Source organism: Camelus ferus, chromosome 9, assembly GCF_009834535.1.
Source record: "Camelus ferus isolate YT-003-E chromosome 9, BCGSAC_Cfer_1.0, whole genome shotgun sequence".
NCBI classification, from domain to species: Eukaryota; Metazoa; Chordata; class Mammalia; order Artiodactyla; family Camelidae; genus Camelus; species Camelus ferus.
The window spans coordinates 16,326,412-16,340,661 of NC_045704.1; the positions used below are offsets into that span (position 1 = coordinate 16,326,412).

General features: G+C 36.8%; 1 protein-coding gene across 1 annotated transcript in view; it reads left to right on the plus strand.

The window, feature by feature from the left end:
- ZNF112 (zinc finger protein 112) overlaps positions 1-13,689 on the plus strand; it is a 31,288-nt gene extending 17,599 nt beyond the window's left edge. Inside the window, exons 4-5 of the mRNA XM_032485870.1 lie at positions 445-537; positions 8,758-13,689. Of these exons, the coding sequence (XP_032341761.1) occupies positions 445-537; positions 8,758-11,258 (2,594 nt within the window). The 3' untranslated portion in view covers positions 11,259-13,689. The remainder of the gene's footprint in view (positions 1-444; positions 538-8,757) is intronic.
- The last annotated feature ends 561 nt before the right edge of the window (positions 13,690-14,250 follow it).

Here is a 14,250-nt window from a genome sequence, read left to right on the forward strand (position 1 = left end):
CTGCATACCCTTAGTTTTAGGTACAGTGGGAGGGGGATGGGACAAAGAACTGCAATCCTGAACACTTTTTAGTGGATTTGTTTATTGTAGTGATACGGAATAAGCAATTCTGAAATTATTTTAGGTGTACTGCAGGTGCCAAGGCAATTTGATGGAGAAAGTATGGTCTTTTCAACAGGTGGTGTGGAAACATTTAGACTTCTGTATGCATATATTTACATGCCTCACACCTATTAAAAAATTAACTCAGAATGGATTGGAGACGTTATGTAAAATGTAGAAGTATGAAACTTCTAGAAAGAGACACAGGAGAAGATCTTCATGACCTTGAGTTAGGCAAACAGTTCTTAGATACAGTACCAAAAACATGATTCAGAAAAGAAAAATAAAATAAGTTGGACTCAGTCAAAATTTAAGACATGTGCTCTCCTTGCCTTTTTACAGGGAAGCAGCTCTTCAAACCAGAGCTTATATTCCATTTGGAGAGAGAAGAGCTTTTGATGATGGAGACAGAAACCCAGAGAGATGGGTGTTCAGGTGAGAACCATCCAGCAGTGACCCAGCAGCCAGAGAGCCCCTCATAAAACACAAGTCGGCACCTGTCAGGCCTTAAGGTGTCTGTCACCTCATCCCCTCTAGCTTATTCGTTCTGTTCCAGCTGCACTGCCCCATCAGACCTGTCATAATTATGCTTCTGCTTCAGGTTACTTGGCTTGCTTTTCTCTTTGCCTTGAATGAGTGAATTGGTTAATACGTGCATGGTCTTCACTGTCTCCAGTCCTTGAGACAAAAGGTATAGGAGTCTAATAGGTATAGAATAAATCAGTATAACGGAAGGATACTCCAGAATGTTGTCTGTCATCAGTGACTGCCTGTCCTAATTCTAACTGTTCAAGGTGTCCTTGAGTATTCATAGATAGGTAGCCATTATTCCAAAGATTAAAAATGGCCAGTCAACTAAAGTAATGATCAAGAATGATCAAAGCCAACACTATAATTGACCCTTCTCAGGCAGCAATTTCAAGTGATACATTCTTACATTAACTTCCTCATTCAAATCCCCATTCTGTCCTCTCTTCTTACCCTCCCATCCTCTGACTCCCGAACAGTTTCTTGATCTGCTTTCACTTGTTGGCATTTTTTAAAAATTTTTATTCAGTTTACTTAAACTGAAAAAAAAAAAAAAATTCACCTATTTCTCCCATCCCCCAAATTCTGTTTCATGTAACCACCTATCTGTTCACTATATTTATGACCTTGGTTGTTTTGTGTGTGTGTGTGTGTGTGTGTGTGTGTGTGTGTGTGTGTGTGTGTTAGATTCCACACATAAAAGAGATCAGAGGATATTTGTCTTTCTCTGTCTGACTTATGCCCTCAAAGTCTATCCATGTTGTTACAAATGGCAAGATTTCATTCTTGTTTATGGCTGAATAGTATTCCACTGTATATGTATATGCCATATTTTCTTTATCCATTCCTTATCTTGACTATAGTAAATAGTGCTGCAGTGAACATGGGGGTACATATATTTCTTCAAATAAATACCCAGAAGTGGAATTGCTGAATCATATGTTCTGTTTTTAATTTTTTGAGGAAACCCTAGACTGATATCCATGGTGGCTGCACCAACTTACATTCCCACCAGTGGTGCACAAGGGTTCCCTTTTCTCCACATCCTCACCAACATTTGTTGTCTCTTGTCTTTCTTTTTTATAATAGCCATTCTAACAGATGGGAGGTGATATCTCATTGTGGTTTTGATTTGCATTTCCCTGATGATTAATGTTCTTGACCATCTTTTTATGTACCTGTTGGCCATCTGTATGTCTTTGAGAAAATTTCTATTCAGTTCTTCTGCGCATTTTTAAAGTCAGATTGTTTGGTTTTTGCTGTTGAGTTGTATGAGTTCTTTATATATTTTAGATATTAGCCCCTTATCAAATATATGATTTGTAGTTATTTTCTCCCATTCAGTAGTTTACCTGTTTGATTTGTTGATCATTTCCTTTGCTCTGCTGAAGCTTTTTAGTTTGATGCAGTCCTCCTTGTTTCTTTTTGCTTTTGGTGTCAGATTCAAAAAAATCATCACCAAAACCTATGTCAAAGAGCTCTACCCCATTTTCTTCTAGCAGTTTTATGGTTTCGGGTCTTACATTCAAGTCTTTAATCAGTTTTGAGTTAACTTTTGTGTATGGTGTAAGATAGTGGTCCTGTTTCATTCTTTTGCATGTGACTGTCCAATTTTCCCAATACCATTTATTGAAGACCCTTCCCCATTGTATTCCTGGCTCCTCTGCCATAAATTAGTTGACTGTATGTTTATGGGTTTCTCTTTTCTGTTCCATTGATCTATGTGTCTTTTTTTTAATGCCTGTACCATAATGTTTTAATCACTATAGCTTTTAATGTAGTTTGAAAACAAGGAACATGGTTCCTCCAGCTTTGTTCTTCTTTTTCAAGATTGCTTTGGCTATTTTGAGTCTTTTGTGGTTCCATACAAATTTTAGGATTCTTTGTTCTATTTCTGTGAAAAATACAATTGGAATTTTTATAGGGATTGCTTTGAGTCTGTATATTGCTTTGGGTATAATGGACATTTTAACAAAATTAAGTCTTCCAATCCATGAGCATCCATTTATTTGTGTATTCAATTTTTTTCATTAATGTCTTGTAGTTTTCAATATACAGGTCTTTCACGTCCTTGGTTAAAGTTATTCCTAAGTATTTTTTTTTATGCAATTGTAAATGGGACCATTTTCTTAATTTCTGTTTCTGATAGTTTGTTATTAGTGTAAAGAAATACAACAGATTTTTTTTTCTGTGTTTTGATTTTGTATCCTACAGCTTTAGTGAATTTGTTTATTACTTCTAGTAATTTTTTGATGGCATCTTTAAGGTTTTCTATATATAACATTATGTCATCTGAAAATAGTGACAGTTTTATTTCTTCTTTTCCAATTTGGATGCTTTTTATTTCTTTTTCTTGTATAATTTCTCTGGTTAGGACTTTCATTCTTTGTTGAATAAAAGTGACAAGAATAGGCATCCTTGTTCCTGATCTCAGAAGAAAGATTTCCAGCTTTTCATAGTTGAGTATGATGCTAGCTGTGGGCTTGTCAAAAATGGCCTTTATTACATTGAGATATATTCCCTGTATACCCAATTTGTCGAGAGTTTTTATCATAAATGGATGTTGCATTTGATGAAATATTTTTTCTGCATCTATTGAGATGATTACATGACTTTTAGCCTTCATTTTGTTAATGTGGTGTATCACACTGACTGATTTGCAGACATTGAGCCATCCATGCATCCCTAGAATAATAAATCCCACTTGATCATGGTATGTGATCCTTTTTGATGTACTGTTGAATTCAGTTTGCTAATATTTTGTTGAGGATTTTTGCATCTATGTTCCTGACAGATATTGGCCTGTAATTTTCTTTTAGAAATACAGTTTCCAAATTGTACTTTCATGTGAGTGCAAGCATTTTAGTAATATTTCTTGAGTCCTCATCTGATGTCAAAGGCATTGTCACAACTGGATACCTAAGGATGCTCCTGGGTAGGAAAAAGTTAGTCAATTAAAAATTTCAAAACAAATTACTTCACTTCTATAATTTTTTGTTGCCATCTCCGTTAAGATTCAGGGTCATCTAGGCAATACACTCTTTAGAGCAGGTGTCAGAAAACTTTTTCTGTAAGGTCCAGATGTGAATATTTTAGGCTTTGCTGGCCACACATGGTCTCTATCACATATTCTTCTTTGTTTTTTCTTACACGATTTTTAAAACTGTAAAAACTATTCTTGCTCCTAGGCTATACAAAACAGCTATTTCCTCTGATAATTTGAATTCCATTATGGCTTAATTAGATTATCAGACATCACTGTTAAGAGCTGCCAAAATTGTAACTTAACTTTGTATGTTAACTTTAAGCAAACCTTAAGTTTTAATGCAACCTCTCATAAATATCTTGTGACATCTTACACATGCCAGTCATGCTGATCTAGCATTACAATTGCTTGCCAGAATTTCCTTTTTAATAGAAAAACTTACTACATTTGCTTTAACTAACTGCAGGCATAAAGTGGACTATGGATAAAATGGCATGTTGCTAATATGACACATATGTTTTTAAAATTACACATATATTTAATTAATTTTTTCTTATAATTTTTAGATTACTTTTTCAATCATTAACAGTGGTCACATCTGATCACGGGCTGTGATAGGCTGGCCATTTTTGTGCTATAATACAAAAAGTAGTCTTTGTTTTCTGCATTTCACTCCTTCTGCCCTCACTCCACATAACCCTCTTCTTGTTTTCATACATTACACAAGCATACCTTGGAGATACTGCAGGTTCAGTTCCAGACCACCACAATAAAGCAAATGTCACAATAAAGTGAGTCACGCATTTTTTGTTTTTCCTAGTGCATATGTAAGTTATGGCTATCCCATAGTGTGGTCTATTAAGTTTGCAATAACATTATGCCAAAAAACAATGTACATACCCTAATTTAACAATGCATTATTGCTAAAAAATGCAAACTATCATCTGAGCCTTCAGTGAGCCTCAATAGTAACATCAAAGATTACAGAAAACCATGACAAACATAATAATAATGAAAAACCTTGAAATATTATGAGAATTACCAAAGTGTGACACAGAAACACAAAATGAGCAAATTCTATTAGAAATAGTGTCAATAGACTTGCTCGACACAGAGTTGCCTTCAATTTATGAAAAACTCAGTATCTATAAAGCACAGTAAAGCAAAGCACAATAAAACAAGGTATGGAATATGTTTTTCCTGTGGACAGAGTTAAAACTGATTCTAAAATGGTAGCTTTGTGGCATGGAATTGGTTGTTGGAACCATTGTTAATGTAGATGATTAGAAAGAAAGAACTTTTCGTCTCAAGCTCACATGGAATGTTCACCAAGACAGACCATATTCTTGGCCATAAAACACACTTTAACAAGTTTAAAAGCATGCAATGTCTGTTCTTATAGCACTGTGGAATTGAATTAGAAGTCAATAAATTAAATAACTGGAAAATCACAAATGGAGATTAAACAACACACTTCCAGATAATATGTGGGTCAAAGAAGAAATCTCAAGTTTTCAAATATTTTAAACTACATGAAAATGAAAATACAACTTATCAAAATTTTTAGGAAGCAGCAAAAGCAGTGCTTAGAGGAAAATTTATAGTATTGAATACATGTATTAGGAAAGAAGATCCAAAATCAATCAGCTAAACTTCGACCTTAGGAAACTAGAAAAAGAAGAGCAAGTTAAATCCAAAGTAAGTAGAAGAAAAAAATAAGAATTGGAAGTAGAAAATTAGTAGAGAAAGTCAGTGAAACCAAAAGCTGATTCTTTGAAAAGATGCATAAAATTTATAAGCTTCTTAGCTAGGCTAACTGAGAAAAAAAGAGAGCATATAAATTACTAATATCAGAAATGAAAGAAGGGACATGACTACAGAACCTGTGGGCATGAAAGGGATAATAAAGGAATACAGTGAACAAACTGCCCACAAATTTGATAACCTAAATGAAATGGACCAATTCCTTGAAAGACACAATTTGCCAAAACTTACACAAGAAGAAATACACAATTTGAATAGACCTATATCTGGTAAAGAAATTGAATAAATAATTATCTTCCAAACAGGAAGCCAGAATTCATTCAGTTGTGAGGAAAAGAAGTAGAGATGGACAGGAAGTCCTCTAAAGGTTAAGTATACTCTGGGAGGATGAAACAGGTGAAGAGGATTAAGAGGTACAAGCCTCCAGTTATAAAATAAAGAAGTCATAGGGGTGTAATATACAGCATAAGGAATATGGGCAATAATATTATAATAACCGTGTATGGGGACAGGTGGTTACTAGACTTAATATGGTGATCATTTTATAATGTATGCAAATGTCAAATCACTATGTAAACTAACAATATTTTACATCAACTGTATTTCAATTTTTTTTTAAAAAGATCAATACTTTGTTAGAGAGAGGTAAGCCTCAGGTATGGTCAAGAGATTAGCCAGCACAGCAGGTTAAGTATGAGTCTATAATCAAGACATTATTGTTACTGTATCTGATACTGTCCAGAAAATGCCTTGGTTTCTCTTACTATCTATAAATGTAGTAAGAATAAGAATGCAGGGTGACATCAGCCTGGGTTGCCTGAGTTGATATTTCTTGAGTAGCTTCTATTGAAGAAGAGAAAAAGAAAATATAAAGAGATTTTTTTTCTGTTAATGCATTATGGATAAGCATTAAATTTAAAAGAATTATTTGGTATTTATGATAAATATAACATCTTTGTTGTTGAATTAATTGATACAGGATGTTGGAATGATTAAACTTTCCCAAACTCTAAAGCAGAATTACTAAGGAGATTAAGTAAATTCTTATCCTTGTTACTCCGAGTGAGGTCGGTCAGTGCTCTCTGCAGTGCATATTTTCTCCATCTTATGATGTTCTTTTATAAACTTAATACAGTTTATCATCAACACGCTACCACTGATATTAAAATAGAACTTAACTGCTGATATATGGAGAGAAAATGACAAATAAGTTGTTTCAGTATGTACCACTAAGGGTATAATAAAAATTAACGTTGTTAAATGTATGATCTCTTCCATAAGACGCTGAAACTAAGTTTCACCTTAGTGAAACTTTTATTTTCCTTTCTCTGTCCCTTTAACATTAAAACCACTGGTCAGAAAGAAATTTTAATCTTTATGTATTTGAGAGATTCTTATGTTATAAATTACGTGTGTACAAATTTGTATTGAAACAGGTGCTTCGTAAGAAATTGGGCTTTGACTAGCAAGCTTCTTTCATGTTCTCAAGCCACCACATCAGTCCCAAAAGACATGACATATTAAACTGTATCTTCTTGAATGTATATTGAGTGTTTTTGACGATACCAAGACTAAACTATAAGCATTATTATTAACTCTAGCTGGAAGCCCAAACTGCTCACATATAAGTTATTTATTTAACATTCCTTCTGTAGTATGTCCCTTCATTTCATTTTTAGGTGATAAAATATTAATATAGTGGCTGAAAGCTTTGCATTTGAGAAGCCAGAGACATTGCTGAACATTTTTTTAAGTACTAAGATGAGTACTTACGGGCATGCTGTAAAGTGTCACCCTGCAGTCAATGCCCTGCCCCAGAGCCTCATGCCACACAATCATCAGTGGAACCTTTTATTTTTTTCCTTTTTTTTTTTTAAGCTGTAAGATTTTGTGGAGAAAAACCTACATTTCAAAGGTAATTTTGAAAATTAAAAAAGACAGAACCCACAAGATTCTTTTAACCTTTGCTTTTCTCAACAGCAGGTGATACCCCTGAGTGTAGCCCTACTTCTCATACAGCCTCTCAGCTTTGCAGTAAAACTGCCATCACCAGTCCTTTCCCATGAAAAATAACTTTCACATACGCGCCCTTTTAGTTCTGTGAGTGAGAGTGACTCAAACTGTGATCTATTCATTATATGCTTTTTGAACAACTGCTGTTCGCTAGAAGTGTTGTAGGCAGTGAGGGTAATGCAGTGCACACAACAGAGTGCTTGTCCTTGTGGGTAAATATTCCATTGTGGAGATAGAAAAACACAAATAGATAAGGAAGAATTATGTTTGAGGATAATATTCATGTTATGAAAAAGTCCTCTTTTACTAGGTCTTTGTTTTGTTTTGTTTTTTTGGATGCTGAAAGAGGATGTACTGCCAGGCGTTAGGGGAGTACATGTTATTGCTTCAACCCTGTTGGACCAGTTGCCCTCAGGGGGGATACTTCTCACCAGGATATGAAGATTTGCTGCCTGCTGAGAATCTGAGCTTTAATAACTAACAGATAAACCATTTCCACCCAAACATGCCCATCTTCAACTCTTCTTGTGCCTCAAATTTCCTAAACATTGAAGTAATCATCCCACAAAATGATGCAAGCCAAAGTCAGCGTTTCGTTGAGTTTTGTTTGCTTAATGAGTTGCCTCAGAGGACACCTAACAGGTGACATGAAACTTCCCTGTGCTTCCTTCTGTCAGCCTCCATTTTTTTCTAATGTCTTTGGAGTTGAATTCTGTCACAGTGTTTCACATTCTGACCTGCACCATGGTCCTTGATAATTGCAAAATATCTTTTGGAAGGAGTAAAACTGATAATGGCTTACAGTGACTTAGAAGAGCTTATTATTCTCATGAAGATAATAACTCATTAAAGATAAGCCTTCTGATGCCTCAAGCACAGATTAAAGGTCTTTGTTTACCTTCATCTGCACAGCATTTAACACACGATCTTCTTAAAAACAAACAATAATATGCTCATGTGCCAGAGAAAAAAGAAAAGGCAAAAGCATTTGTCCACTTGAAAGTATATTCTTTCCAATTTGAGACTACCCTCTGCTGTTTTCTCCTTGGGAACTCCAGGCAACCCATCATAAACCCATGCTCATATGTGTTTGGTTTAACTAGGCCTTTTGAACAGAGCCACTATCCTTAATGTCCAGATTGTGTTGCAGATCCCTGACTTTGAATTGAAATACCCTGAATTCTGTGGCTCCTACTTATGTTATTGGTGTAGCCAAAGATGAGCCATTTTCTAAGTACTGTCAGAGGTAATAACATGAATTTTCCTCTACTTTATTGAAGTGTCATGATCTAAGTGCAAAATCTTGAAATCTCTGAATAAAAGCATCCACCAAGCACATGTTTAAATTCTCTTTATTCTTATAGGAACCAAGAGTCAACATAATATGGAAAGTATTCAAGAAGCGGGATTAAGCTGCCTTTCCCCCAAAGAGCTTTCCACCTGGCAGACCTGGCAACAAAGTGGAGGAGGGTCAACCAGGTGTCAAGATTCCATGAAAGATTTTCAAGGGAACATTTCTCAGTTGCAAAAACAAGGTGATTCCCCCTGTCAGGTTTGGGCAGGAATACCAATTCAGGTTTCTGAAGATGAGAACTATCTATTGACTCATTTAGGAGATGGTTCCAGTTACATAAAAAATGAAGAATTTCCCTCTGGGAGAGCCCAGTATTCTTGGAGGAAAATGTATCTGATGGAGTCACGAAATTATCAGTGTAGATGTCAGCAAGTTTCCATGAAAAATGATTTCTGTAAGTCTGACAGCATCAATTGGATTTCACATCACAATGATAATCGGGGTGTACACAGAGCAGAGAAAAACTATAGCTGCCATGACTGTGGAGAAGATGTCACGAAGGTTTCATCGCTTAATCAAGGCTTAATTCAAACAGGGCAGAAGCCCCACCCTGGCAATGAGTACAGGAAAGCCGTCAGTGATGACTCTAGCTCTGAAGTTCACCAGCAGTTACAGTTAGAAGGGAAGCTCCGTTCATACAGTCCATGTGGAAGGGGCTGTAGTTACAGTTCAGTTCTTCATATTCATCAAAGCGTTCATAGAGGAGATGACTGTGTTTTTGAGGATTCACCTCTGCAATCCCATCGGAAAGTACACGCAGAGGAGAAGCCATGTAAATGTGAATATGGTGAGAACTTCAACCAGTGTTCCTCTCATAACAGTTATGAAATTACTCACACCGGAGAGATGCCCTATAGATGCACCATTTATGAGAAAGGTTTCAGTCATACCTTAGAACTTAATGGTATTTGCAGGGTCCATACTGAGGGGAAATCCCATGAATATGAGGAGAATGGGAATGTCTTTACTCGAAGTTCTTGTCTTCAAGCCCATCAGAAAATCCACACTGAAGAGAAACTATACACAGATGTGGATTGTGAGAAGGGTTTCATTTGTAACTCAGATCTTAACATTCAGCACAGAGTTCATGTAGAACAGATTCCCTATAATTCTGAGGAGTGTGGTAATGGCTTCAGTCTGGCCTCACATTTTCAGGACCTTCAGATAGTCCACACTAGGGAGCAACCATATAAACATTATGCATGTCATAACAGCTTCGCCCAAAATTCGTATCTTCAAGGCCATCATAAAATTCACATTGGAGAGAAACCTTATAAAGAGTGTGGAAATGGCTTCAATTGGAATTCAAAATTTAAAGATCATCAGAGAGTCCACACTGGAGAGAAGCCATACAAATGCAATGCATGTGGTAAAGGATTCAGTCATAGATCAGTTCTTAATGTTCACCAGAGAGTCCACACAGGAGAGAAACCTTATAAATGTGAGGAGTGTGATAAGGGCTTCAGTCGGAGTTCATACCTTCAAGCCCATCAGAGAGTCCACAGTGGAGAAAAACCATACAAATGTGAGGAGTGTGGAAAGGGCTTTAGTCGCAATTCGTACCTTCAAGGCCATCAGAGAGTTCACACTGGAGAGAAACCGTACAAGTGTGAGGAGTGTGGGAAGGGATTCAGTCGGAGTTCACACCTTCAAGGCCATCAGAGAGTCCACACTGGAGAAAAACCATTCAAATGTGAAGAGTGTGGGAAGGGATTCAGTTGGAGCTTTAATCTTCAAATTCATCAGAGGGTTCACACAGGAGAGAAACCTTATAAATGTGGAGAGTGTGATAAGGGCTTCAGTAAGGCCTCAACTCTTCTGGCCCATCAAAGAGTCCACACGGGAGAAAAACCATACCAGTGTGATGAGTGTGGTAAGAGCTTCGGTCAGAGGTCATACCTTCAAAGCCACCAGAGTGTCCACACTGGAGAGAGACCGTATATCTGTGAGGTATGTGGGAAGGGCTTCAGTCAGAGAGCATATCTTCAAGGTCATCAGAGAGTCCACACTAGAGTGAAGCCATATAAATGTGAGATGTGTGCGAAGGGCTTTAGTCAGAGTTCACGCCTTGAAGCACATCGGAGGGTCCACACAGGAGGGAAACCATACAAATGTGAGGTGTGCACGAAGGGTTTTAGTGAGAGTTCACGTCTTCAAGCACATCAGAGAGTCCACGCAGAAGGGAGGCCCTATAAATGTGAACAATGTGGTAAGGGTTTCAGTGGGTTTTCAAGTCTTCAAGCCCATCACAGAGTCCATACTGGAGAGAAACCATACAAATGTGAGGTATGTGGAAAGGGCTTCAGTCAGAGATCAAACCTTCAGGCTCATCAGAGAGTCCACACAGGAGAGAAACCATACAAATGTGATGCGTGTGGTAAGGGTTTCCGTTGGAGCTCAGGTCTTCTAATTCATCAAAGAGTCCACAGTGGTGATAAATTCTATAAAAGTGAAGAGTATGGTAAAGCTTATCCTTCATCAGAGAATCCATACAGAAATGAGATTCTGTAAAATGGTGTCCTCTTTTGAAGTCCTCAAATGGGAGTGGAAATTTTCCATTCACTATAGAGTTCATAAAGTAGAAAAAGAATTTTTCATGAAATGTAATATTTCTGCCCAACATCAACATTCACAGTAGTCAGGAGACCACACAGCAGAGACATCTAACAAGAGGGGTTCCATGTGGGATTTTGTGAGAACTTAAACATCAGTCATTGCATGTGACTTTAACCAGTTGTTTCAGTAGGGCTTATAAAAGATAAGAGTATGGTCAGGGCTTTAAGAAAAGTACAAGGATGAGCGTACCTAAATCCACGTCCACTGGACTGAAAGCTTAGTGAGAGAAGGGGCTTCACTCATTGCTAAGTCTGTGAAACCATGACATTGCACAACTCAGTGTAGGTGCTCAGGACTTTTTGCTAAATGACTAAAAGTGTGTAAAGGTATCATGTTTGAAAATTTTAATTTCCCCCCAAAAAATCATTTAAAAGTGTATTTGGAGGAGGACCCCTGCAGGTAACCTTAATATAAGCACTTCAAGCAAATAAATATTATTTGAAATGTAGAACATCAGCGAAATTGCAACCTGAAATTACATGAATTTGGTTGTAACCCAACTAGGACTGGTTTGCATCCTTTGTCCCTCATAAGCAGGGATGAGCTGAGTGTCTTACCATTTGGTCTGTTACAATATGGTATACAACCATTTAAGTTTAGCTGTGTGTGTGTGTATGTATGTACACCTATGTGCACTTTAAATGATGCATAAGCTGATAAACAATGTTTCTGGTTAACACTGCAAAAATGGAACACTGCATTTTACATAATTGAATTTTTACTCCTGCCCTGTGTGTTAAGGCAGAGTTTTACTGTAATATTTGGAAAGTGTCAGAAATTATTACTGATGAAAAATACTTTCTTAATAAATGTCAAAATTACAATACTTGGTTTTTTAATTTCCATGTTTCCATCAAGGTCCTTTTGATCTGACTGATTTTTAAGACCTGATTTTTAATCCAAACCTCCTCGGGCAGGATCTGTGGCAAGTTTGGAGGACTTTAATTTTGTTAAGTTTTCCATCTCCATACTCCTTCCACTCACACAACGAAAGGAAAACTTTTGACTTTTTCTAAACATTTTGCTGATTATTAGGATTTTCTCTAAACCAATCTCTGTTGTCAAGAACAAAGCATTTTGTTGGAGGGAATGAAAAGTACAAGTCGGTTAGAGAAGAGTCATGACAATATACGTCAAAATTTAAAGTGTACATACTCATCTGGAAATCATAGAATAATAATTTAGGATAAAGCGGTTTTAAAGAAATGATGTATACGTAAGGGTAATTTTTAAACAGGAAATTAATATGAGTTTGGTTAAATTTCTCTACATTCCTGTAATATAGAGCTATGGAAAGTATGAGATCAATCTAAAATGACAGGAAAGAATCATGCATATTGTTTAGTAAAAATGTGGATTGTACCTTCATAATATCCAGTTACCTTAAGTCTATATACATGTCTGTTCAAATACATGTTTAATAGATTATCTGTGAAAGATTTCTCACTGTCGTGTATACCGTGGTTTTATGTGACAAGCAAAATTTTGGTTTACTCTTTTTTGTACTTTATTTTTTTAATTCACAATTAACATTTACTAATTTTACCAAAACAATAAACTACTGAGACATTGTCCCTTATAGTTAAGAATTCATAACATGATTGCTCTATTTCCTTAGATGGCATTATGGCCAAAATTAAAGAATAAAACCCCTGAAGTTAATTTTCAAAAGTCTCCAGAGGATACAGATAAATTAGGTGTTGGCAACCTTACCTTTCTGTAAATTTCTTTAGGTCTCAAAGCCCATGCAGCCTACGATGTCCTAGTACAATTCAGTAGTACTATAAATTAGCAAACTATTTTCTGTCAGATTTCTCCCTGTTGGATGAAAAGGGTGACCAAGGCACTGGCTTAACCAGGCTTCCAAGGTGCTAACTCAGGTTTCACAGTATGATTAGAAATCCAGGGCTTTTAATGCATTTCTTTACTACCCTCACTTCCAAGGGAAGGTCATATGAGCTAATGGTGGTTTTATCAGTTAGGATGCTCTTAGTTGTAGGTAACAAAATCTAACTCGAGTTGCTTGAACCAAATATATTTCTCAGTTCATATAAGTGAAAAGATACAAGGAGGATAGGATCTGGGTCCAGGTCAGTCAAGCTTTTCTTTAATTCTCTTAACTTCTGTCATTTTATGTCTTGTCTTCAGTTTGCTCACAGTCACCTGCTTTTTTTGTTCACAGCTTGAGAGGGGAGAGAGCTTGTCTTGTTTTTTGAGTTTATCAGGTCCTAGCTCCCCAAAATGCATAAGGTCTCTGACCCCTTCAATCCCTATTCAAGACTGTGACTAAGCCCAGACAATAAAGAATGTCCCTGGTCCCCATAAATAGGCTGGCTTACTCCTAGTGACATGTCATAGCAAGCTGCCTTGGGAAAAGGGCAAGAACATGGACAGAGAATCCTTCTGTGGCACAAGTGCACAGGGATAGCCAAAAGCTGAAGGTGGAGCAGGAGCATTGAGAAAAATCCATCAGCACTCCAACCCCTACCCTAAGCACAAGGTAACATTAGAAACATTTGAAGCAGTGTACTGAAGACAACTGTTGCAATAACAGAATCCAGTTTCAACTTAATACCTGACCAGACTGATTCAACGCCCCACGCTAACGTCCTAGCAGAACAAGTGCCCAGTTCCAGGCAAAAGTACTGTTTACTTCAGTGTCTACTGTTTGATACATGGGATCTGGCATTCAATCAAAAATTACAAGATTAAAAAAAAGAACAGACAACACCCTGTCAGGAGACAGCAGACCAATCAATAGAACCACACTTAGAGACGACCGTATTTCTGAAATACCAGACAGAATTTTATGTGACTGGCTGGTGTGTTAAATGCTTTCATGGAAAAGGCAGACAATATACATGAACAGTTGGGGCGATTTTTGGTG